General features: G+C 40.2%; 1 protein-coding gene across 50 annotated transcripts in view; it reads left to right on the top strand.

Annotated features, from left to right (window-relative positions):
* Positions 1 to 25,420, top strand: part of LOC105203138 (Down syndrome cell adhesion molecule-like protein Dscam2) — a 78,654-nt gene that overhangs the window by 30,863 nt on the left and 22,371 nt on the right. For 10 of the 50 annotated variants that reach the window (XM_039453845.1, XM_039453842.1, XM_039453841.1 and 7 more), the window contains 5 exons: positions 1,478 to 1,610; positions 17,593 to 18,029; positions 18,359 to 18,615; positions 18,929 to 19,241; positions 23,166 to 23,486. In XM_039453845.1, coding sequence (XP_039309779.1) covers positions 1,478 to 1,610; positions 17,593 to 18,029; positions 18,359 to 18,615; positions 18,929 to 19,241; positions 23,166 to 23,486 — 1,461 coding nt within the window. Of the gene's footprint in view, positions 1 to 699; positions 824 to 919; positions 1,047 to 1,477; positions 1,611 to 2,975; positions 3,100 to 3,152; positions 3,277 to 3,495; positions 3,620 to 3,873; positions 3,998 to 4,380; positions 4,505 to 5,911; positions 6,036 to 7,341; positions 7,466 to 7,832; positions 7,954 to 8,101; positions 8,223 to 8,610; positions 8,735 to 13,715; positions 13,840 to 14,193; positions 14,321 to 17,592; positions 18,030 to 18,358; positions 18,616 to 18,928; positions 19,242 to 21,620; positions 21,912 to 23,165; positions 23,487 to 23,838; positions 24,121 to 24,411; positions 24,703 to 25,420 lie in introns of all 50 variants that reach the window. The other 40 variants (XM_039453878.1, XM_039453875.1, XM_039453874.1 and 37 more) reach the window with 26 other exon arrangements.

Below are 25,420 nucleotides of genomic sequence, written 5' to 3'. Positions count from 1 at the left end.
ACAAAATTTATAAATGCTGTCATTACTTCTACAGTGAGTTAATTTCCATTTGCTCGTTATTAACATAAACATAAAATGTTCATCGTTGTTGGCGAAGAGGGCAAACCCTATTCTAGTATAGTCAAAGTAATCTGGCGTCGCCAGCTTTGCGCATATCGGACTGTCTAGCGTTCTGTTTTTAGAACCCGCGTCAAGCACCAAGCCTCAGTTTCCATCTGTAAACGACGTTGGGCTACGCGTTACAAAAGGCATGGGCTTTACGTTGTTATGCCCGGCTCAAGCTTTTCCGCTCGCTACATATAGGTAGGTTGATGTATTGGTCGATCTTCCCGCTATTGTCGTGGAGAGAGGAGAATCCGACAGACAATATCTGAGAGCTTCTTTTCTCTTCGAGGATGGATACTCTGTCCCAGTATCGATCTCTCGCGTAAAAAAAAACCATAAAATGAGATTTACGATTAATCTCGGTTTTCCTTTTATTTATAAGAAAAGCTTTAATGAGAGTTCTTAATTAGTAGTAAATATGTTATAATTTATATTTAATTATAAATTTATTATGATATAATAATATTGCCGAGATGAAAAGGTCGTCAATTCTTTTGAATTTAATTTAAATTACTTTAATAATATAATATATGCATTATATCAATCAAATGCATGGAGACTTCGCATTTGATTAGAAGTTTTTGATTTGTATAGAACCGGTCGGTTTCGCAAAGCCCAAGTTCTCCACTATCGATAAAAGCCGTACGTTCGAGATCGTGGAAGCCCAAAGTCTGACACTGCAGTGTCCTGCTCAGGCGTATCCCGTCCCAGTCTTCAAGTAAGTCCCGGGTCATAAAGCGCGCGCGGGGGATCATCGATTTCATGCGGTCGAATGATTCGGTATTTGCTTGTTTGTATTTCTGGTTGAATGTAGAACCGTTGTCGAGCTCGAAACCGAAATTAACAGCGTTGGACGTGAAATCGACGAATCCAAGTGCGATATTGGGCTCCATCGCGACTCTCTTGTGCCCCGTTCAAGGGTTTCCCGTGCCAGCATTCAGGTAAATTGCTTCATATTCATCAGGACTATCCTGGCCCTCTGTTTTCGGGACGGTCTTTGATCGTGCCGGTGATGGGTGACGTCATCGAGGACACGTCATGGCAAGTGATTATTCTCCCCAGTGTTTCACGGTTGCTGAGCTCTGGCTAGTCGATACGGCGCGTTTGATTGTTAATGACTTATACCTTGTCCCGGTATAGAGTTTCTTAGGCATTAAAAAGGATGAGATATAGTATTGTAATAAATGTCGTTTAGGATTTATCGTAAAAATAATGTCGATTTATGTTTCAAAGAATTAATTCGCAATTGTCTATTTTATTGTTTGATAATGCAATTATGAATCTTAAACGAAGTGATAAAAATATTGAATTTTTGACTTGGTAATAATCACACGATTACTAAAGATTCATGAATTTGGTTCTTCTTTTGTAGAACCGGTTACCAGTACAAAACCAAAATTTCCAATGACAGAAAATTCTCGCACTTTCACAACATACACGGTGCAACGTGAGCAACCTCTAACTTTACCATGTCCGGCTCAAGCATTTCCAGTACCGAATTACAGGTATATCGAATTCAAAGATTGTCTGAATATTGGTTAATGCGCGGTTACGGTACAGAAAGTGATTGAGTAAACAAGAGAGAAAGTGAACTTTAAAGGGCAACAATTGATTTTTCCTTCCGGCTTAATCGTCTTTGTTATTCAAATTAAATTCAACTAGATCCCGCTTAATTCCTGCTTGCCCTCGGCACAGAAATTTAATAACTTTTTTCGGAACTATTTTTATTCAAGGCTAATCAATATTTGAAATACATGTATAAAGAATTATATGTAATATAAATATTTGAAATATAAAGTACTCTTTTTGCGTTTTGTATTTCAAAAATTTTGAAGGAAATACTTACAGAATTTTAATATTGGCAGTATTAAAATTATTTGGTCAGTGATTAATTACATATTTATTTAAATTATTAAAAGCACCGTTGTTAGTATGCCTTTAATACTCAAAATAAATGATTATTGGCTAATTTGCCATTAAAAATTAACTGTTGTTAAATAAACTTATTAAATAACCATTATTAAATTTTTCTAAAGCAATAAAAAAATTATTTCTTATTAAATTTGTTTCCTTATAGGGAGTATAATTACATGATTAATAATTATATATGTATATATGTATATATATAATTATTAATAAATATTAATTACTTATTTTGAGTATTAAAACGTTTACATGTTTAGCGAACATTTTATGCTCTTCTTATATTTGAAATGCAATTTTGTGATATTCGATCTAGCCTTGTTTCTGATTCTCCCACAAGATACCTACGTCCTAGCGTTCAGAATATATCGTGTAATATCGACGCGCGTGACTAACGTCTTCTCAATGTACGTATAATAGAACCCGTGTCCAGCGCTAAGCCAAAGTTTACGAATGCCGACATAAAAGTGGTGAGGCCGACGCCGAGTTCCACCGCGGTGTCGATGACTTGCCCCGCTCAAGGGTTCCCTGTTCCCATTACACGGTCAGTACAAACCTCCTGCCCCTAACAATGCTTATTTTCGTTCTCGCATACCTCTTAGAACCGACATCAAGCGCGAAACCCAAATTGCCGAGTGTACGTAAAGTTGAGTTCATGGAAGCTAGAGCGCGTGGTGCAGTGAACCTAATGTGCCCAGTGCAAGGTTACCCTGTTCCAATTTCAAGGTGAGACATGAATATCTCTATTCTGTCGACATTCTTCGCAATTAAAAGTCTCAAAGTAATTGGTATTTTAATCGTGTATGGAATTTTCGATTTATAATGATTTTTAATCGTACGAGATTTCTTTCAGTTTTATAACGATCTAATTGTTAGGTCCCTTATTGTTCGCAATGTCGCGAGTTGTCGCGTAAAAGTGATCGTTTCCGTTACGTTGTCTCTCGTAGAACCGGTCGGGTTTAAGTCACCGATTTTCTCCACCGATGACACTTCTAGAGCTTACCCTAGACGCATGGGTACGGACGTGGTGCTTGCCTGCAATGCTCAGGGATTTCCCATCCCAATCGCAAGGTAATCTCCTACGAGTGGTGCTTACGCTTGCATCCAATTTTCATCAATTTCAGAACCGATAGGCGCCAGATCGCCTAGATTAACGTCGGACGATTTAAGTCGTACGATCGGAAGACATGAAGGACAACCTATTAGCGTTTTCTGTGCTGCTCAGGGAAGTCCTGTGCCGACTACTAGGTAACAGTTTTTCGATTCGTAATTGACGAAGATCGACTTTGTAAATAGAACTTTTCGTATCGATGTGGATGATATTCAAAAGAAGCGGAATCAACTTACATCGATTGACCAAGGTTGAGCTTTGTTGTTTTGGGGAAACCCTGTTCCCACGCAATGTATAGGGGCGAGGGGGTGTAAAAGATAGCTTTTTCTAAGTAGATTATATGTAACATTCTTCAGAGCCTGTCGGAAGCAAAGCACCCGCCTTCGCGGGTGACGTAAAACTATCTCTGCTGGTGAGAAAAGCGAACATGGACGTTAGTCTGTCTTGTAATGCTCAGGGTCATCCTCCTCCACTATCTAGGTACGAGATTATTACAGCATTATTAATTAATAAGGATACACGGGAGTGTTATCAAAGCAATAATACTATTTTTATTTTTGTAGCAGAATGAAAGCTGCTAAATTCTATTTTACAAAAGAGCTCATCTATTTAAAAGCAAACTTAATAATATGCAGTATAATAGTTTGTTGTTGGCAAGGGGAAAACCCTGTTCCCGCTTCAAATATGCGAGCGAAAATTGGATTTTGTAATAATAGGAAGTCGATATTCTTTAGAGCCTGTCGCCAGCAAGGCGCCCGCGTTTGCCGGCGAAGCAAAGATATCTTTATTGGCGCGGAAAGCGAACGCAGAACTCAGTCTTCCATGCAATGCCCAAGGCCATCCTCCTCCCATGTCTAGGTACGATATTTAATAAGGATTCAAGTAACATTGATCTCTCGAAACGATAGTCACTCCATGTTATAGACAATTTTTACTTGCCTGTGGAAAAGTCGTTCTATGAATATTAAAGTTTACAAGTTATTTTAGAAACATTTCGAAAATATGTACATGCAACTTACGTGTGCATATTGAACAATTTTATTTTTGGCACTTTTACGTTATTCGCAATATTATGTTTACATATTACTTATTATTTAAAGCGGAGGGAGTTGGATCGAATTTTCTTTCGCATCTTTTACGGAACGATCGCTACGAAAAGTCGACGAGGGGAACGCTGTCCGAGGGTTCAGTTATATGAAATGCTCACATTTTTCGTGACGTCCTTTATTTTTCTCATTTAGAGCCGATGGGGAGCAAAGCGCCCGCATTTATTGGAGACGTTAAAACGTTCTCCTTTGTTCGTAACCGCGGATTGGAAGTAAGCATGCCATGTAACGCGCAGGGGCATCCTGTTCCTATAACCAGGTACCAGAATAATTGCACTACTGACGATTTCAAGTTACATGTGCTTTCGCAATTTACACACAACGTCTTCATTATTATCAGTAATCCATGGAACTCTCACGATTTCCGGTGCGATTATTCGGATTTCTTCGTTTTTGAAATGCGTTGAAATATGATATAGTCATGCGACGACTAGCCTCATGCTCCTCAATGTAATTAGAACCAGTCGCCACGAAGAAGCCAAAGTTCTCGAGCGAATCAAAGCTGGCATGGTACGATCGCGTTCGAGGAGACAATCTGACCTTGTTGTGTCCCGCGCAGGGGTTCCCAGTTCCCACATATAGGTATTTGCGCAAGTACTCTAAAGCCTTTAGATAGAGCAATAGGTGACTGTTGTAGCATGCGAGGAGAGTCTTATTTCAATTTTCTATCGTACAATTAGAGCCGGTCGCCACGAAGAAGCCGAAATTTTCGAGCGACGCGAAGTTTTCTGGATACGAACGCGTTCGAGGGGACGATCTGACTCTGCTGTGTCCCGCGCAGGGGTTCCCAGTTCCCGCGTATAGGTACATGTACACAGCTGAACAAAACAGCTGAACAGCACGACATTCTTACAGCATGCGAAAAGCCTCATTTTATTTCTCGTCATCCTTAATCAGAGCCAGTCGCCACGAAGAAGCCGAAATTCTCGAGCGACGCAAAGAAAGCCTGGTACGATCGCGCACGTGGAGACGATCTTACTCTATTTTGTCCCGCGCAGGGGTTCCCAGTTCCAATGCATAGGTACATACACGCAAGTACCTAAATCGTAGATAGAGCAGTAGGTAATTCTTACAACATGCGAGGAGAGTTTTACTTCTCTATCTTGCCTATCATGTAATTAGAACCGGTTGCCACAAAGAAGCCGAAGTTCTCGAACGATGCAAAGCTAGCTTGGTACCATCGCGTTCGAGGAGACGATCTGACCCTTTTCTGTCCCGCACAGGGGTTCCCAGTTCCAACGTATAGGTACATGCATACAAATACTAATAAAGTCATAGAGCGAGCAATAAAAGCGAGTCTCATAGCATGATTGTGTCTATCTATAAATTGTCAGAGCCAGTGGGAAGCAAAGCGCCGACGTTGACGGGTACTTTAAAAGGAGGTTGGATGAATAGCGAAGCTGCTTCTAGCATTGTTCAGTTTTGCCCTGCGCAGGGCTATCCGGTACCTTCATTTAGGTAAATTTTTAGCGGTTTTCTTTTCTATAAAATAGAGTTGTTCGGAAATATATTTGCGTTCGTATCAATCTTTCGCAATTGTAAGTTATGTTATTGATATTAGTTGAGCATTATTGATTACGCATTACTTTGCAGAAGGGTCCCCTGTCCCTTTAGGAAAAAAAAAACGATTTTCTTATTGTTTACCGCATGTATCTTTACACATTAGAACCTGTGGGCAGCAAGGCGCCTGCATTTACGGGCGATGTAAAAGGTGTGTGGATGGAAAAGACTAGAGCATCCAGTGTCGTATTACCGTGTCCAGCACAGGGATATCCCGTGCCTTCTTTTAGGTATATTGCCTTCTATATGTACATATATCTTAAAAAAGGAAAAACAAATCGCATTTTACAGTGAATTGGAGATTACGAACAATTATGCGAATTAAGCACAAATTATTGTTTCCTCGTTTCACATTTTATCTCTACGCGCCGTTTTTCTGCTTTGATTTTCCGCTCCGTTTCTCGTGAACGAAGGGGTCTCCTGTTCCAACATAAAGGTTACATAAAAACACAACGAGTGTCCGTATCGAGTAAAAATATCGGTGCCCTGAGCAATCGTTGCATAAATGATTAGAGCCGGTCGGAAGCAAAGCTCCAGCGGTAACTGGCATCGTGAAGGGCGTGTTGATGGAGATTGCAGTCCGATCCGCTGTCGTATTATTTTGTCCAGCGCAAGGTTATCCTGTACCCTCTTTTAGGTAATGGCATAAAACGTAATTAGATATGACAAAGTTGGTATTAATATTGGTTAAGCTTTAAGCTCTGTAAAATTCATCTACGTCAATCGAAAGTAAAAATTGTTTACTTTTTATTATTTTATTATTTTTCAATTCGTTGGATTTGTTTCAATTTATTGTTTATAATGATAACACGATTAATCTTTTTTGAATTTTAATAAAAGATCAATCGAATTATTTAACTTACTTCTTTATTTGAATACAATCAGTTGACACAAGAATAAGCATGTACAATTAACTTTGTAAATTGATTGAATGCATGAACGTTTGTAATCGTCAGAACCGATTGGAACTAAAGCGCCGGCTCTCAGCGAATTAAGAGCTGGATGGTTGAAGAAGAGAGCGAACTCGAATGCCGTATTATCGTGCCCGGCGCAGGGATATCCTGTACCCTCCTTTAGGTAATGACATAGCGCAGGAAGGACATAATTAGATATGTGTCCTGCAAGACGTATATCTTTCGATCTAAAGTAAATCGATTACTCTTTGTTTTATTATAATCTCAGATTTTTTTAAATTTGCTTCGATTTATTGTCCTTAATAATAAACACAGCATCGATTTGCTGTTCTAATCCGAATGAAAACTTAATCTTGAGTGGTATGTGCGTACAATTAATTTTTTAAACTGTAAAGTGGTTGATCGCACGAACGTTTGCAATCGGCAGAGCCGATCGGAACTAAAGCCCCGGCTCTTACGAACGAGATAAGAGGGGGATGGCTGAAGAAGAGAGCGGGTTCGAGCGCAGTATTACCGTGTCCGGCGCAGGGATATCCTGTACCCTCTTTTAGGTAATGTTACCGCAGTTAATGAACACGTGTTACGTGCTACTTTTTCTGATTTCTCGGCTTTTGTCCGCCAGAACCGGTCGGCAGTAAAGCGCCGGCATTGACAGGCGATTTGAAAGGTGGATGGAAGGAAAGAAGGGAGGGCTACACGGTTATATTGTTCTGCCCAGCTCAGGGTCACCCTGTGCCCAGTTTTAGGTAAACTTTTTTAACGTAGAAATAAACGTACAGTCTTGCAAAAAAAAAAATAATGAAAAACTTTTTTTGAAAAAGAAAAGTTTTTTAAGAAACAGTTTTTTTTTACGAATGAACCTTTTTTTTCATCTCCGGTTTCAATCGCTTTGAAACACTTTCGTTGAAACACTTTTCTGAATTGTCAGAGCCGATTGGAAGTAAAGCACCGGCACTGATCGGCGAAATGAAACGCGGGTGGAAAGAAACGATCGCGAGATCCAGCGTAGTACTGACGTGCCCGGGTCAGGGCCACCCTGTGCCCAGTTTTAGGTAACAAAATTCTCGCGTAATTCCTTTTTCCGAGCAATTAAAGTGTCTTGTACGTCGATAGAACCGGTGGGCACTAAAGCGCCCTCGATTTTGGGGGAGAAGGGCAGTCTGATGGAAAGGCGCACCGATACGCACATCGTGATTCTCTGCCAAGGGCAAGCTTACCCTGTGCCAGCGTTCAGGTAAATCCCGTATGAGCGAATTATAAGTCGATTGAAACCATTTTTTCCTCAATCGCGTCAATGCGATCTATTTAATCGATAATTTCTTAATTTTTCTAACGATAAGACGTTTGTATGGCGAAAGCCTGTAATGTTTATTTGCGTAAAGAACCGATAGGTAGTAAGGCGCCTTCCGTCACGGGTGATGCAAAACGCTGGCTACGAACTAAATCGACGATCGGATTCGCTATACAGTGCCAAGCGCAGGGTCACCCGGTACCAGCGTTCAGGTACTTAAAGCGTGATTGTGCCCTTTATTGATTTGCGCGTCATTAGTGAGAGCACATGGTGCTGACAGAACGTTTTATGGAAAGGCAATCGAGAGGCAATCGTTTTATTTTCCAAAAGTTTTTACTTCAAAACCACGCATCTTTTTGTATAGTTTTTTCGATTCGCAAATCGATCCATGCGATTCTTGTATTATTAGAGCCGATGGGAGCGAAGGGACCGAAATTCTCGAGTGACGATCGTGTCAACTCGTTTATACGCGCCGCGGGAAGCGCATCGAGCTTGCATTGTCCTGCGCAGGGGTTTCCCGTACCGTCGTTCAGGTAATTGAGAGAATGGAAGGATTATCGTAAGATATTCAAACGCGTACTTCTTCTCGCTTCGCTCCAGAGCCCGTGGGATCGAAGGCACCTGCCTTTCAGAACGACGCGAAGAGCAGCACTTATGTAAGAAATGCGATATCGTCACTTGCGCTAACTTGTGCCGCTCAAGCATCGCCACCTCCGACTCACAGGTAACATTGTTAACGAGCTGAACGTAGATCGTTTAATTTGGAGTTCAAACTGATAAAAACAGTTGCTGTCAAAGTAGAAATATTACACGAGATGAATGAATTTATGTTTTCGAGCTGTGATCAATAACGAACATTTCTCACCTACATTTTATTTATGTTTTGTGAATTTTTAAATCTTTTTTTTTGTTTTTTATTGTTTATTGATTTTATTATTTATTTGATCGTAGATAAATTATAAACGGTCATGGATTACCGGTGTCGTAAAAGATTAATAAAACTATAGAAAGGATAACAATTATTAAACACTTATTAAACAATTGTGTGGTGTATAAAATTTGTTGTAGAGATTGCGATGCTTCTTAGGTCAAATTGAAAGACAATTGGAAACCTGGGTGAAAGAATACAAAAACAATATAAAATTAGATCAGATGGACATTCAGTGATCACTACATCGTAAATTTTAATTACACAATTAGGAGAAAGTTAAAATATCAAACCATAAAAAGAATTATCATAAAAAATTAATACCAGAAGTAATTCACATACAAGAATAAAAAATAATAGCTTAAACTGCCATGCAGGTACTTAATTACATGACAGAGCTTATCTAAATGAGTTAATTCATTAGAAACTCGTGTAAACTAGCGCTTTATAAACATACTTCAACTCTACATACTATTTATTGATCTACAAATAAGTAAACTTACATAGTCATCCTCGAGATAGCGTTTCTAAAACAGAGACCATGAAAAATGATAAGACACATTTGTTCTATAAAAAAAAACTTTTAATATCTGACTTGAAATCTTATTAAAACGATTGAAGATCACTTTTAAAAAAATCTGTAAGTTTTGACAATTTTTTTTCTTTTTTTTTAAATATTTGACCGTTCTAATTAGTATATCATTTAGTTTATCTATAAATTGACTGTTGTAATTTTAACATTATTTAACAAGTTTTTTTTTGGACTTAACTGAATTCTCGCCACCGACCGATGAATTGTTATCAATATTTTAATTCTGGACGGATCTCGGACAAACATGACAGTAATTTCCTGTTTTAAAGATAAATGCTACTTTTGCTTTATTTGGGCTCATATTAAAAGCAATTTTTACATATTCGTTGACTTTATAGTTAAAAAATAGACGGTTTTTTATAGAGGTAATTTATATTGCGTAGCTGATGAAGATTAACAATAAGCACAGTTGTATTGTAATAATGTAAGGAGAATGAAATTTCCATTGTTTTTAAATAATTATATCATCTTTTGTTACTCGAAAACTGATTATTTTTCTCACATTTGTACTACGCATCGAACAATCGAGCGCGCGCGCGTGTTACAAATTTATTATTTCATTATTTAATTGTTTAATTTTTAAAAGTTTTTTATTAAAAGAGATAATTAAAAAGTAATTTTTAAACATTTACGCTCTATTATCTTCTACTAACACTTTGTATTTTTAATTTCTTTCTCTTTTTTTGGAAGAATTAGTATTGTTAATTAATTTTAATAAATCATTTAATAAAAAATATAATACGGCGGTGGCGCGTCCTGATTCAGATATCTTTCATTTTAAGGTAAATAACAAATTTCGTTTCCATTAGAACCAGCAGGTCGTGTGTCTCCAAAATTTCCGAAATCAGCAAAAAGTGATTCATTCGAGGTGGCGAACGGAGCCGTCATAAGTTTATTATGTGATGCACAGGCATTTCCAGCTCCCGGGTTTAGGTCAGTCTACAAATATATTTAATTAACTTTGCCCGCAAATAAAGATTTTTGTTTACACGGTAAAAAAATTTCTCGTCTTAAATAAATACATTTTCTTTCGTATAATTTATTAATTTAACAAAATAATTATTTTTTAATAATAATTTTTTTTGTTCCAATAAAATCTTGGAACAAAAAAAATTAACAAATAAGTTATAATTTGAGAAAATATACTTACTTAGGATAAGAAATTTTTTGCCGTGCACAAAGCGGTTTTCATTCTCAACCCAATTTTAATAAACTATTTAATCATAATAAAAGAAGAAGATCGGCGCGGCGGTGGCGCGTTTCATCCAGACGCACGCGTTTCATTCTAAGAGAAATAACAAATTTTGTTTCTATATTAGAGCCAGCAGGTCGTGTGTCGCCAAAATTCCCGAAATCAGCAAAAATTGATTCATTCGAAGTAGCGAACGGTGCTTTGATAAGTTTGTTGTGCGATGCACAAGCATTTCCTGCTCCCGCGTTTAGGTCAGTAATATATTTAATTAGTTTTGTTTATATCTCTATATTATGTAGTTCTTGTTCTCAATCTAATTTTAGTAAATTCAATAAAGAAAACATTGTACGGCGGTGGCGCGGTCCAAGCGCAGATATATAATATATATGTTCTAAGAGAAATAATAAACTTTATTTACGCGTTAGAGCCGGCAGGTCGAGTGTCTCCAAAATTCCCGAAAATGGCAAAGATCAATTCCTTTGAAGTGGCGAATGATGCCGAAATCAGTTTATTGTGCGATGCTCAGGCATTCCCTGCTCCCGCATTTAGGTCAGTCTAATACATATATGTATAAATATATTTTAAAGTAAAAATAATCAATATATGCCATTGTAAGCTGCTACAGTTAACAATGCGTGATTGAATAATATAAGAATAATGTTACAAAAAGCTTTATACGCATACGTTTTGATTTTGATTCAGATGCTCTTTATGTAGACCAAAAAACAGTAATAGAAATGTTTCGGTGCTTCTTTCCCTTGGCCGTCTTAATAAACAAACGTCTTAATAAAAGTTGGAAGAATTGTTAAGATAAAAGTGACAGTCAGACGGAGAGAATTGACATTTCGATTTTAAAATTAATAATAAATGACATATGAAAAAGTGAGAAACCAATTGTTAAATAGTTAATAACGGAAAATTATAAACTTCTCGATTTTAATTGTATTATATACAAATCACTTTTTAATTACTGTTTATTGTTTATACTCGGCCTTTTAAGACGTTTTCTGAATATCATTTGTTGCTATAAATATTATCAGTTTTTTGCAACAGATTTTTCACTTTTTCTGGAGTGAAGTCATAAAACTGCTAGTTAACATCGGTAATATTAAATTGATTTGTCAATTTTATTCTGTGATATTACTTTTCTGATTCAGTCTAAGAGTGTTTGAAATCGAAAGGAACGGCACACGGTTTGAAAGAATTAGAAATTGTATGTAAATTCACACAAGAGACATTATTTCAGCATTGAGATTTTGCTGTGACAATACACTGCTCTTTCCCGATTTTAATTGTATTGTAAATTTACATACTCAGGAAGAGAGACATTAAAGAAATAATGATGAGATAACGAAATCAGTATAAATGACATGAAGCGGAAAAACGCGAGTACTATCTCCTCCAATTTCTAAACTCATCACTACTATCAAACAAGGAACTTATATTTTAAAAAGGTTCAAAATATCCGTATAAATGTGGTTCAACAGTTCAGTATAATTCGAGTTTAATCTCTATTTTTATTTTTTAGAAAAATCATTTCAGAAATAAGACGTTTATTGAGTTGGACGAAAATTTCTACATTATCCCACTCAAAATTGTAAACAAAGTTTAATCGATGTTCCGTTTATGTTGTGTAGTTTTGATGTGATTTTTACGTTCATTAATTCTTTCGTATAATTGTCCGCTTGTTTGATTGACGCATTGTTAACTGCGGTAATTCGCGTTGGCACTGATTAATTTTACTTTGATTCATCTCAAGGAGCTTCTTCTTTGTGATTGTTTAAATTTATTTTAGCGGCATCTTTGAAATGTATTTTAAACGCAACTTCAACTTTCTCAATCTAGTTTCAATATATTATAATAGTGAATAAGAACTATAATTTAATACGGCGGTGGTGCGTTATGCCCTGACGCAAATGTTACGAAAAATAACAAAATTCACGCGCGTCAGAGCCAGCAGGTCGTGTGGCCCCGAAATTTCCGAAAACGGCAAAATCCAATTCCTTCGAAGTGACGAATGATGCTGAAATCAGTTTGTTGTGCGATGCACAGGCATTCCCTGCTCCCGCATTTAGGTCAGTCCAACGACATATTTAATTAGCCTAAATATTTTCGTACAGAGCTTGTTCTTGCCTACTCGATACATAGGTTCCGTAACGTTATCGTTCTGTAGAACCCGTAAACGGTGCCAAACCTAGAGTCGCTTCTACGTCTAAATACGACGTTCTTGCGAGCGTCGTCGGAGCGGCTGTAACAATGTTGTGCCCCGCGCAGGGACACCCTCTTCCAGCATATAGGTATTTACAATTATTGCTGTTTATTGTAATCTGTAGCGGATGCTCCCCTCCGTTTCGCCAATTTTATTCGTGCGTAAAAATACGCTTTCGACACCGTGCTCCTTGACAGCTTTGCTCGCTTATGTGACACGTACCAATCAACGTAAAATCTCGATTCGTTTCATCGCTATATTATTTATGTATCTAGAGCCAGTATCTGGCGCAGCACCGAAGGTGCCACCGACAGCTAAAATAACTGTCCTCTCGATCGCGTCGCGATCTGCTATGGTGATGCTGTGTCAGGCTCAAGCGCATCCACTTCCTGTCTTCAGGTACGCCGACATAGGCGCAATGTAAATGTTGGCTAAATGATAACAGTTTTTTCGGGATGGAGATTAAACAAAGATACAGGGCTTATAAATGGAATTTACGTCCGTTGCGACTGTAAAAAAACTCACTTATATGCTATTCTTCAAGAAGAGATTTCCAAGAAAGAGCCATTAGATATATTTAATCTTTAGACATTTTTTGTTAAATTTTTTAAAATTCAGAAAATAGTGACAACCGCTTTCATTGAAATAAAAAGTGCATCTTGCCGATCATTTATGCTAATTACCGTATTTGTACTAACAGTAGATTGAAGGATATATATGAAGTATATATGAAGATAACGATTGATTCCGCGGTAGGTGAACCTTTCGACCTTTTCGTTTTTAGAACCGGTTGGAAGTAGTCCGCCTCGATTGCCGCCTAGATCTAAATTTGACGAAATGATGAGAAACGAGGGTCAAGCAGTGACGTTGCTTTGCGAAGCTCAAGCAAGTCCTTCGCCTTTGTTCAGGTGAGCAAGATCGAACAACTCAGCATAAATCGTCACCGATTGTTATCACAATTTGTTCAAAATTTATATAAAATAATTAAAAGTTCTTTTAAATTTATTGATAATTATACCAAATATTAAAATCAGATTAAAGAAATTTTTAAAAGATAGAATACCTTGTGATGTGGTTTATAAGAATGTAAAACAGTTATCAATCGTTATCTTCACATTTTACCATCCACAAACTCGCGTTTTGCGTACCATGAATCAACAACGCGCTTGATAACGACGACGACGACGACGACGATGACAACGATGACGATGATTATGGTGGCGTCCGCGTTCCCTGTTTTCCCACTGTTTGCGCTATTGCAGAGCCGCGAGGCAGTGTACGTCCGAATGTACGAGACAAGGATGTAAACGGATTAAGGAAGGACATCCTAATCGGACAGACGGTCGGCCTACCTTGTCCTGTTCAGGGTTTCCCAGCACCTGCATTCAGGTACAGGCATTCACAAGTCGATTAACAAACCAGAATGCAAATTAGAATAGCATATCGGGCAATTTCAAAATATAACTTATTTTAAATTGTGAGACAACTACGGGAAGATTCAATTGAAGAAATGAGATGTTTTCTTCTACGCTAGTTCGTATTCTTGCGCCTTGACCCCCTCCCTGCTTACAGAACCAACCGGCAATGTTGCGCCTCGCATTGCCGGTGAACGTTACGAGGGTGGCAAGTTAGTAGATGCACCAAAGACGGGTATGGTGGCCTTGGACTGCGCGACTCAGGGTTTTCCTGTCCCATTGACAAGGTATATTGGCAAAGATCGTTGAAATACCTTCTTTTCTATGTGTTTTCTTCACGATGCACTTTCAGAAGGTACAAATAAAATCGCGCCACGATCGACAGGCAAGAAGTTCGGATTCGAAGTTCTTTTGGCTATTAAAGGTCAGGATATAGCGTTGAGCCATTCGCTTCAGGGATACCCCGCGCCTCTCACAAGGTAGACTTTTGAAAACCTCCATGCGCGTAAATCTGTATTTTATTTCTGTTCTTCGTCGTCGTCGTCGTCGTCGTCGTCGTCGTTGATAAAGCAAATCACGTTCTAGCAAATTGCTGAAGTAAAACGTCCGCGTGAAAATGCTCTCGATGAGTGACAATCATAAATTAGGGCAGTATTATTTTATGAGTTAAGGCGTTCGTGAATTAATAATTTCATCGATTTGAAATTAGATGTCCAAACTGATAGTAAGTTTACATCAAAAATTTATCGCGTAACGCTTGTGCTTGACATCGGAATAAATGTAAACTTGGAAAATGTAAGCTTGAAAAATTTTTGGAGACATTATATTATACGCGTTATTTAAATACTGCTGTCAAATATAAGCGTTGTGCAGAAAATAAGAAAAATAAATGTTGCATTTGAAATCATTCACCATCTGGCAAGATTGGCATCATAGTCAGGTGAGTAAATTGCATGCAAAAATTCTATCGACTTAAGCCAGGACGAACGCAATGGTGATAGGGTACGTATGTAATCAGTTTTAGTCGCTTAAGTTCAAACGTCGCGTACCGGTTTCGGAGTGCAATTAAGAAATAGGGTGGAATCGAAATGTTACAGAGAGATGAAGCTCTCACAGACTTTGGGCGATCTATTTATTTCAGAGCCGTCTGGTCGTACTGCCCCGAAGGCGACTGGCGACGGCCTTAATAAGTACCGCGGGGTAGAGGGCGAGTCTCTGGCGCTGGCGTGTGCGGCACAAGGCTTTCCTGCCCCGATAACTAGGTACACACCTCCGTATAGATTTCTTTTCTCCCTGATTTGGATGTAGTCTCACGCTCCGCGGGGCACAGATCCTGTATTCATTTTTAATACTTTCCATCCTTACCCTCTACCCCGTGTCGGGTGGCGGTACCGTAAGATTCGACAGGGGCAAGAAGAATGAACGAACAAGATTTTCTTATAGACAGATAGGATAATGTTGTAAAATTCAGAAAAGAGAAATACAGAAGTACTTTTAAGTCCGGAGAGCATATGAGAGAAAGAAAAGGAGAAGGAGAAGGGGAGAGAACGAGAGAGAGCGTAGATTAGAGCAGAGCTTGGAAGAGGGGGGCTGAAAGAAACTGATTTTCATGCGACTACTCGATAATTTCGATGGCTTTTCAATTCTGAATGTAAATTAAACGCGATTGTTACATGAGTCAAACAATAGTGCTAATGACGAAATGTGTATCCCTGATTCGGGGCCAATCGGACGTGTTGGTTTTCAGTGCCAACTGGATCCTCCCCTCAACCCTCGAGATAGGTGACGGAAGCGCGACCTCGAAAAGGATGCGGGCCCTCTGCTCCCCTGATATCCTCGGTGCTGATCCGGGTGGTCCGAGAGGGCGTCACCCGATCAATGGGGCGGTCAATGTTGCCCTACACCTGCACACCTCCAAATAAGTCCCACAATATTTGGCTGGTAAGTCCTTGCCACCTTCTCGTGCCTCCGTTCATCCGCTCGTATTAATTCATTTCCCCACCCCCTCTCTCTCTCATTCGTTTACAAAAGAAAAGGTAAAGAAGTGAAGATCGCTCGTATTGACGTACACGTTGGGCGTGTGTGAGTAACCGAGGAGGATCGAGCCTTAACGTTTTTTCACGTCCGTGGTCCAGTTGCACCGCCATTAAACGTACCGCCAATTCACTACAACCATTTGTGCTCCCTGCCCCGACCGTCTTCCACTGTCCGCCACCATTTGTGGTTTGTACATCCGACAATATCTCGTAACCCCCAATTTACGATTCTGAAATTGGTTATTAATTAATTAACTGGAGAGTAAATTTTTCAAACGCGCTTTTTTTTACATCGTTGTTACGTATATAATTACATTGTTACGTGTGAGAGATATTGTCGCTTAAAAAAATATATGAAAGAGACCCTGCACTAGAACCTGCCTCCAACAACTATGCCAAAAAAAAACTGCTGCTGCGATCGCTTGTTACGTCATTTTATTATGGATTATTGGCGTATTTCTTTTTTACATTCTTCCTGCTTGGATTAATCAGCGCGACGAGCGCAGTTGCGAATGATCGCACATCACGAAGAATCGAATGAGATCGTACTTGCTTTCACGCTGCAATCGCTCCTCACCTTCTCCCTTTAGGAGCCTTAGGGACTTTATCGCGTCGAAAATCAAACACGCAAATGCCTTTTTACGTATTCTTTTGCTTTCAATCTATTGTTACCGCCATTGTCTTTATTCTTCTGTTGCGCCCCGCCTGCATCGCCTGCTTCTCGATCGTGAGGCTACAGTAGAAACGTTTTGTCTTATTCTTGAATTGCGTTTTTATTCTTGTACGAAATTATTTTGCGGGAGAAATGTAAAACAGATAAGATCGGTGGAAAAAACGGAAGGCCGTGCCCAGAGACGCCCAAAGCCCCGCGTATAAAATTTAAGACATAATAGCGTAAAATGGAGCAAACAGCGTCATTCATTATTCGAATTAATCATAAAAATTCCTTCTCGTGTCTTTTTCCCACCCTGCTAAAACTTTCTGTAGACCATATATTATGATAATGACAACAAAAAAATACTTCTCTATATAGAATTTTTTAAAAGTAATTTACATAAAAATTAAAATTTATGAAATCAATTGGTTTACTTTTGTTCCATTTTGCGATATAAATTCTGATTCATACGTATAAGCGAATGCAGTAACGGAACGAGCGGCTCTCGTTCCGGCGTTGGCGCGAAAATCGGCAGTTTTTATCTTCTCGTTTCAGATGGTACAAGTTCATCGAGGGGACGTCGAGGCGTCAACCGGTCCAGCTGAATGAGCGCGTACGTCAGGTCAGCGGTACTTTGATCATCCGTGAGGCCCGAGTCGAAGATTCCGGTAAATATCTTTGCATCGTCAATAATTCGGTCGGCGGCGAGAGTGTGGAGACCGTTTTGACTGTTACGGCGCCGCTGACCGCGGAGATCGAACCAAGCACGCAGACTATCGACTTTGGAAGACCAGCGACCTTCACTTGCACCGTCCAAGGCAATCCTATCAAAACCATCTCTTGGCTCAAAGATGGTAAACCTCTTGGATTGGAAGATCGCGTGCTAAGGATTGAGAGTGTGAAGAAAGAAGACAAGGGAATGTATCAATGCTTCGTAAGAAATGATCAGGAAAGCGCACAGGCAACAGCAGAATTAAAACTTGGTGGAAGATGTGAGTCAAATATTCGTCATATTTTTTCCGCCGGGCTTGTTTAAATTAAATTAGTAATAAGCATTTTTACCAATAATAATAATATTAATTTACGTACGTAAATTGAATCTACTATATTATTCATTTAACTAAAAATTAATATTGATTTTGTGATAAAAATTTTTCCTGAATTAACGAAATATTTTGTTAAATACTACCACTGTAATTCTTGTTCAAGTAATATTTTTGTAATGAATATGAAATTATTAATTAGAAAAACTGCTGTCGCGAAAACGAAAGCTATTTTTGTCAATGGAATTATCTTTTTTTGTCTCTTTGATTATCGACAGTTGAGCCGCCGCAGATCCGTCAAGCTTTCGCCGAAGAGACTCTTCAGCCTGGACCGAGCATGTTTTTGAAGTGCGTTGCCAGTGGAAATCCCACTCCCGAAATTACCTGGGAACTTGATGGGAAACGGTTGTCGAACACCGAGAGACTGCAAGTGGGACAATACGTCACGGTCAATGGTGATGTCGTGTCGCATCTGAATATTTCGAGCATTCATACCAATGATGGTGGTCTCTACAAGTGCATCGCTGCATCAAAGGTTGATTCTTTTGTGTTGATTCTTGCTTAATAAAAATGTGTAGAAATTTAATTTCTTATTTTAACGTTGTTTATTCACCAATTGTTAATATATAAATCATTATGCACACAACATATTTATTTTATACATAAATCTTCTTTCTTTCTAAAAATAAATATTTCTTTATTAATGTTTTTTTATTTTTTTTCTTTCTAAAAATAAATGGTTTTTTATTAATGTTTTTTATTTTCTTTCTTTCTAAAAATAAATGTTTTTTATTAATTTAATTTTTCGAGGACGTGTTCTAAATGTGTATCGTATAATTTTGTTACAGGTTGGAGCTGCCGAACATTCTGCCCGTCTCAATGTTTACGGTTTGCCGTTTATTCGTCACATGGACAAGAAGGCAATCGTTGCCGGGGAAACTCTGCGCGTCACTTGCCCTGTTGCTGGATATCCAATCGAGAGCATCGTCTGGGAACGAGACACCAGGGTCTTGCCGATCAACAGGAAGCAAAAGGTCTTCCCTAATGGCACACTTATCATCGAGAATGTTGAACGTATGAGCGACCAAGCAACCTACACTTGCGTGGCACGCAACGCACAGGGTTACAGTGCGCGTGGAACATTGGAAGTTCAAGTCATGGGTAAGTTCAACATTTTGCCTTTCTAGTATTTCTCTTTTATACAAATATAATATTTAAATTTTGCAACAAATATTGAGTTTTCATTTGTATTATAAAATTTGACAATATTTTAAAAGTTAAAGAATTATTGACATCTAAGAGAATTGTGTTTTAATAAAAAATTCGTTTAATAATCTAATGAAAATTTAAAAGTAATGTAGAATATTCGTAAATTAAAGAGAAATTCACTCTCTGTCATTAATATAATAATGCTAAATACATTTAGCATAAATAATGTAATTACTGTAACTGTAATCATATGCCCAGAACGATTAATTAATGTTCTATTTAGCAGTTAATTATTTATTCAAGTAACGTGTCTCTTCAATATTTTCAAAAACAAAAGGTACATTTATATTTGCAACAAGCCAGCCGATCAACGAGATAGACGTTAACCATGATAACATTAGAATAGCAAACATTTATTTGCAGCTACTTTCTTTACAGCGGATTGTCGTATTTATTGTACAGTTACCACTAAATATTGAACGTGTTATGTCGCACCATTCCATATTGATTTATGAGGTACCGAAAAAATTGTATATTGAGGGTGTCGTTGACGCGTGTAGGGAACGTGTCGTAGATTTTAAAGGGTGCGACTGTAGGACACGGGCACGGATTCTGTAACGTATGCGGATGATCCTGTTGTCGACGTTGATAAACTTAATAACGTAGAGCAAACGTACATCGATCCAAACAGAAGACACGCATTTGTGGAAGTCTGGGAGTTGGTATGGCGGTGATTGAATTGTTAGTAAGAAAAAGTCTGATGTGCTTGTTTTCAATTCAAATCTCTTCTCCCACATCGCGCGATCGTCTCGCGTAGCAGCAAAGCCATGCGTCCGTGCATGTTATAGGCATTGTTTCACTGTGAGATAAAGTATCGAGTTTTCCTGTATCATTAATATTGAATTTACACACGTGGGACGGAGAATCAGCCTTTAGCGTCCTGTTAATTGAGAATAAAATTCGTACGTCTTCAACACGAAAGTCGCACAGTCGGATCATTTTCACTCAATCTCGAGGTTGAACGTAATATGTCTATGATATCCACGAGAGCGTGGCACATGACGCGGGACGCGTATAATCGTCAATCCATACATCTTCAGTGCCACCGGTCGTTCAGGAGTTCGCGTTCACGAAGCTACCAATGAATGCCGGGGAATTTGCGAATCTGCAGTGTATCGTGTCGAGTGGCGACCTGCCGTTGAACATACGTTGGAGCTATCCCGGAGAAGAGATGGGCGGTTCTTCCGGCGTACTCGCAAAGAAGGTCGCGGATCGCGTTAGCATGCTCATGATCTCGGTCATCACCGCGAGACACGCGGGGGAGTATGTTTGTACCGCCGAAAACGCGGCTGGAACGGCGTCCCATTCGACCGTCCTCACCGTCAATGGTTCGGGATTATCTGTTCCTAGAGAACACAATTTCTTTTTCATTCTTCGGTTGCGTTTTGTCACACCTTCTATTTCGTTCCTTGCACAGACCTTGCAAACAGCACCATAGTTGTTCCCTCATTTGTCACGCCTTCTCCGTGTCGATGTCGAATCCTTTGCCTACTTGAATCCTTCGAAAGTTTTAATGAAAACACTCGCTAGATAAATGAGTCTAACGCATAGTGCCATCTGCTATAGAGCCATCTAATCGTAACTCGCAATTTCGCAGACGCCGTTGCATCTTTTTTTTCGGTAATGAAGCATGATCGTTTGTTTGACTACACATATAGTCGGGCCGCAGCTTCTACCAATCGCTTTCAATGCCGAAATCGCTAATTGGGGAGACTCCGTGTCCGTGCCCTGCTCGATCCTGAAGGGCGACATGCCCATGGACATATCGTGGTCGTTTGCCGGAGTACCGATCGACACGTCGAAAGACTCGGGTATCACGATCACCAAAATCAGCAAGCACTTGAGTACCCTCAGCATCGACGGCGTTTCGGCGCGCCACGCCGGAGAGTACGCGTGCTCCGCGTCGAACCTAGCTGGTTCCGTCAGTCGATCGACAACTCTGACTGTTAACGGTACGACCCTAATCCCCTCCGCACGGTTCCCGTTGTATAGACTCGCTGCACATAATTATCGTCACACACCTTGAAGTATCCTTGTCCATCGAGTTACCCATCATCCTTATCGAAAGATCTCATGACAAAACGATACACACTCCACCGCCATACCAATCTCATTTAGCGGTCCATGTCGCATTTGGCTGAAACGAATGTCATTATCGAGACACGTGAAATTGCCTTCGTGAATTACGTTATCAGGGGATCGCCTGATATATCGCATCACGAACCGACACTTGCTCTTTCTTGTCTCGTTTCTCCCAGTCGCTCTTTCCAGTTGCCCCGCAAATACTGCCTTTCGCTTTCGGGGATGAGCCGGCCAGCTGGGGCGAGTTGGTCTCAGTCACCTGTTCCGTCACGAAGGGCGATCAGCCTATCGAAATAACTTGGACTTTTAACGGAATGCCGATCGACAATCACGACACCGACATAGTAGTAGGCAGCACGAATCGAAAGAACAGCGTTTTATCTATTGAATCAGTCGCGGCCCGACACGCCGGCGATTATACCTGTACTGCATCCAATCGCGTCGGTGCCACGACACATACGGCTCATCTGGCTGTAAACGGTATATGCAATCGATTCTCACGGAAGAAATGAATGCTCGTCTCCCTCTCTATCATGCATCTTCCTCATCTTTTCCCAAAGCATCATTCAGTAAGCGTTATTCGATCGTTAGCTGGTCATTAAAGACTTACGAATACGCGAATATGCATCTTCATTTTACACCATTTTAATTAATAATTATTATTTCTTGTTTTACGAATGTTGTTACTAATAATTCAAAAATATTGAAATTCTACTAACACGTACATCTTTTTCCCTGTCTTTTGTTATGTTAATAACATTATACAAGAAAATTTCTAACTCATACAACATTCACTTGTACACAGTTATATTATGCTAATTTTTATCCCGTCACTCGATCACTTTCACAATTTTTTGTCTCTTGTTATACCTTCCCGCCTGTGCCGCCGTGTCGTTCACGCAGTCGCGCCACAGATCCTTCAGTTTTCCTTCGGCGACGATCCTCTCAACTCCGGCGAGATGTTGTCGGTCTCTTGCACGATCGTCAAGGGCGACTTCCCTGTAAAATTGATGTGGACCTTCGACGACATCCCGATCGACTCGAGTTGGCCGGATGTTAATATTGTGACTGATAAGAGAGTCAGCTTCTTGAGCATCGACAGTGTGGCGGCGAGACATGCTGGAAGATACAAATGTACTGCTACCAATGCCGCCGGATCCGACAGTCACACCGCTGTACTCTCGGTGAACGGTACCGCGCTCGTATATATAAAAAGAAACGTACTGTGCCTTATACCTGTATATATACAGTTTCGTTATCCTTTTGTAACTTCTTGTATCTCCGCAGTAATATATCAATTGAGTAATCACCGTTCTTCGCGCTCACTGTCGTCGTCAAGACGATAATCCTACGCAACGTAAAGTACTCCTGCAGCAGCGAGATTATCGTCATGGACGACGACACACGGTCCATCCCGCAGTGACAGCGAAACGATGGTCCACGTACTTTTTTCTTTTCTTCTCTTTTATTTTCTTATTTTTGATTTTGTTTCCCGTATCGCTTTATAATGTATCATTACAATGTTGTTCGATGTCCTTTGTTAAAATATCGTTCCTCATCCTTCACCAATTTTCCCTCTGAAGATTCAAAAGTGCTGTTTTATGAGCCGTCCAGTTTGGTTCTCAGTTTAATTCGGTAAAGTACATTTCCCATTACCTTACCGCGAATGTACGGGTAGCGTCACTTTGAAAGCTCCCACGTGTGGATTCACGAATGTGCCCTTCGCGGTTACAGTCGCACCGCAACTATCGTCTTTCACCTTCGGTGACGAAGCTGCCAATGCGGGAGAGATGGCGACAGTACAATGCGCCGTGATAAAAGGCGACCTGCCTATCGACATAATCTGGTCGTTTAACGGGCGTGTGATCGACATCGCGAATGGCGCATTCGATGAACACAATTACGACAATCCCGATATAGTGATAAGCAGGAGTAGCAAACGGATCAGCCAACTGACGATCGAATCGGTAGCCGCAAGACACGCGGGCGAATACTCGTGCACTGCGAGCAACACAGCCGGAACCACTACCCACTCTTCGGTTCTTTCGGTGAACGGTACGCTTGTCCAATTTGAATCAATGACGGTTGGGTGGTTGGTTGGACGCACGAAATACCGGGCTATGCTTCTTTTAGCGCTTTGTGGCACGCTGGAAAAATTACACGTACGATAATGCGTCGCAGTTTTCGAGACTTAACTGATCGCGTCAGTAGTCTCCATGAAATGACAATTATATTCCATTGCTGAACTTTCCAAATCAAACTCTCAAGAGAATTGCATCTCTTCAGAGAAGAAATGATCGATAGATCGAAATTTTTACGTTCTGTAATTTTCGAGCTCATTTTCACGCGTTATTTCCTTCGTCTTGCTTCCGGTTCAATGTGAGATAGTTTTCTGTGACCATGACAGTACCGCCGCGCATCGCTCCTTTCGAAATGGCTGACAAGGCGGTGAACTGGGGTGACTCCGTCTCGGCAGTCTGCACAGTGGTTAACGGTGACATCCCATTAGAGATCACGTGGGCGTTGAATGGAATGCCTATTGAGGAAAATCGAATATCCGTGACGACTACCAAGAGGAACAGCTTACTGTCTATAGATTCTGCGAGTCCGAGTCACGCGGGCACATACACTTGCGTTGCCTCCAATGCTGCCGGCGCAACCACTTATTCTGCGGAGTTGACAGTCAACGGTATCTACGATAATCGTTAAAAACAATGTTGGTCTTGAAATCGGTCTTTTACCCTGTTTTTCCATTCCTTCCCTCCCCGATCGAAACTTTCGTACGTAATAGAAAGTCGTTTAATGGAAAGAGTAATGGCAACAATGGCAGCTACTTCGGCAACTCTATTTAGCTCTTTTCTTCTTTCTTTTCAAATTTTCTCTAGTTTTCCCGCGTCAGGTAACTACGTTATCAAGGTTTGACAGTTTATGTAGAAGAGACAAATGAGAGAGGGGGAAAAACACGTAAAACCCGTTGCAGTCGCACCGCAAATCGCGCCGTTCGATGTCGCTGAGGAACCAGCCAACTGGGGCGATTCCATTTCCGTCGTGTGCGCCATCCTCAAGGGTGATTTACCGATCGAGATCACATGGGCGTTGAACAGCGAGCCGATTCGGCCAGATCGTTCGGACATTAATATCCTGGCGACGACGCGGAAGAATAGCATCCTCAGCATCGAGTCTGTAGCCGCCAGGCACGCAGGGGAATACACGTGCTCAGCGTCGAATAAAGCCGGAGCGACTAGTTATTCGGCGACTTTAGCTGTGAACGGTACATCTCGTTTCAGAGATTCCCTGCACAATTGTCCTTCATGTCCCATCTTCGTCTATTATCCGTTTATTATCATTTTCCCTTCCCGTCCCTAAAATCGTCATCGATGGTCAACCGCGATCTTCAAGACGTTGTCAGATCGCAAAGATGTGCTATTGTACTCGTACTTGTCAATGTTATGTCAGTAATTTGCAGTAGATTAGTCGCTATACGATCGGTCATTTATTCACTTTAGTTGCTCCGGAGATAGCGCCTTTCGTACTTAGTGAGAAACCAGCGAATTGGGGAGAAACAGTCACGGCGACGTGCACAATTTTGAAAGGAGATCAACCGATACAGATCGAGTGGGCGCTCAACGGCCAGCCGATCTCTCACGATTTTTCCGATATAACGATCGTCACCAGCAAGCGCGTCAGCCTGCTAACGATCGACGCCGTTACGGCTAGCCACGCTGGAGAGTACACTTGCGTAGCCACTAACGCTGCCGGTGGGACGAGCTTTTCCGCTTCCTTAGCTGTCAACGGTATCATATGACGATTCTTCGAAGTTTTTATTAATACAATGCATGTATGAGTCGTCCACTCATGTAGTTTGACACCATTGCTATTCACACACTTACTCCCAAGAGGTCCTCACGTTCCTTCATATTCTCAGACCTAACAAAAGTGACGGGCTGTGCCTCACGACATCGCAAGATGAAGAGAGAGATTTATTCACA

Source organism: Solenopsis invicta, chromosome 9 (assembly GCF_016802725.1).
Source record: "Solenopsis invicta isolate M01_SB chromosome 9, UNIL_Sinv_3.0, whole genome shotgun sequence".
NCBI classification, from domain to species: Eukaryota; Metazoa; Arthropoda; class Insecta; order Hymenoptera; family Formicidae; genus Solenopsis; species Solenopsis invicta.
This window is presented reverse-complemented; position numbering and strand designations above follow the sequence as displayed.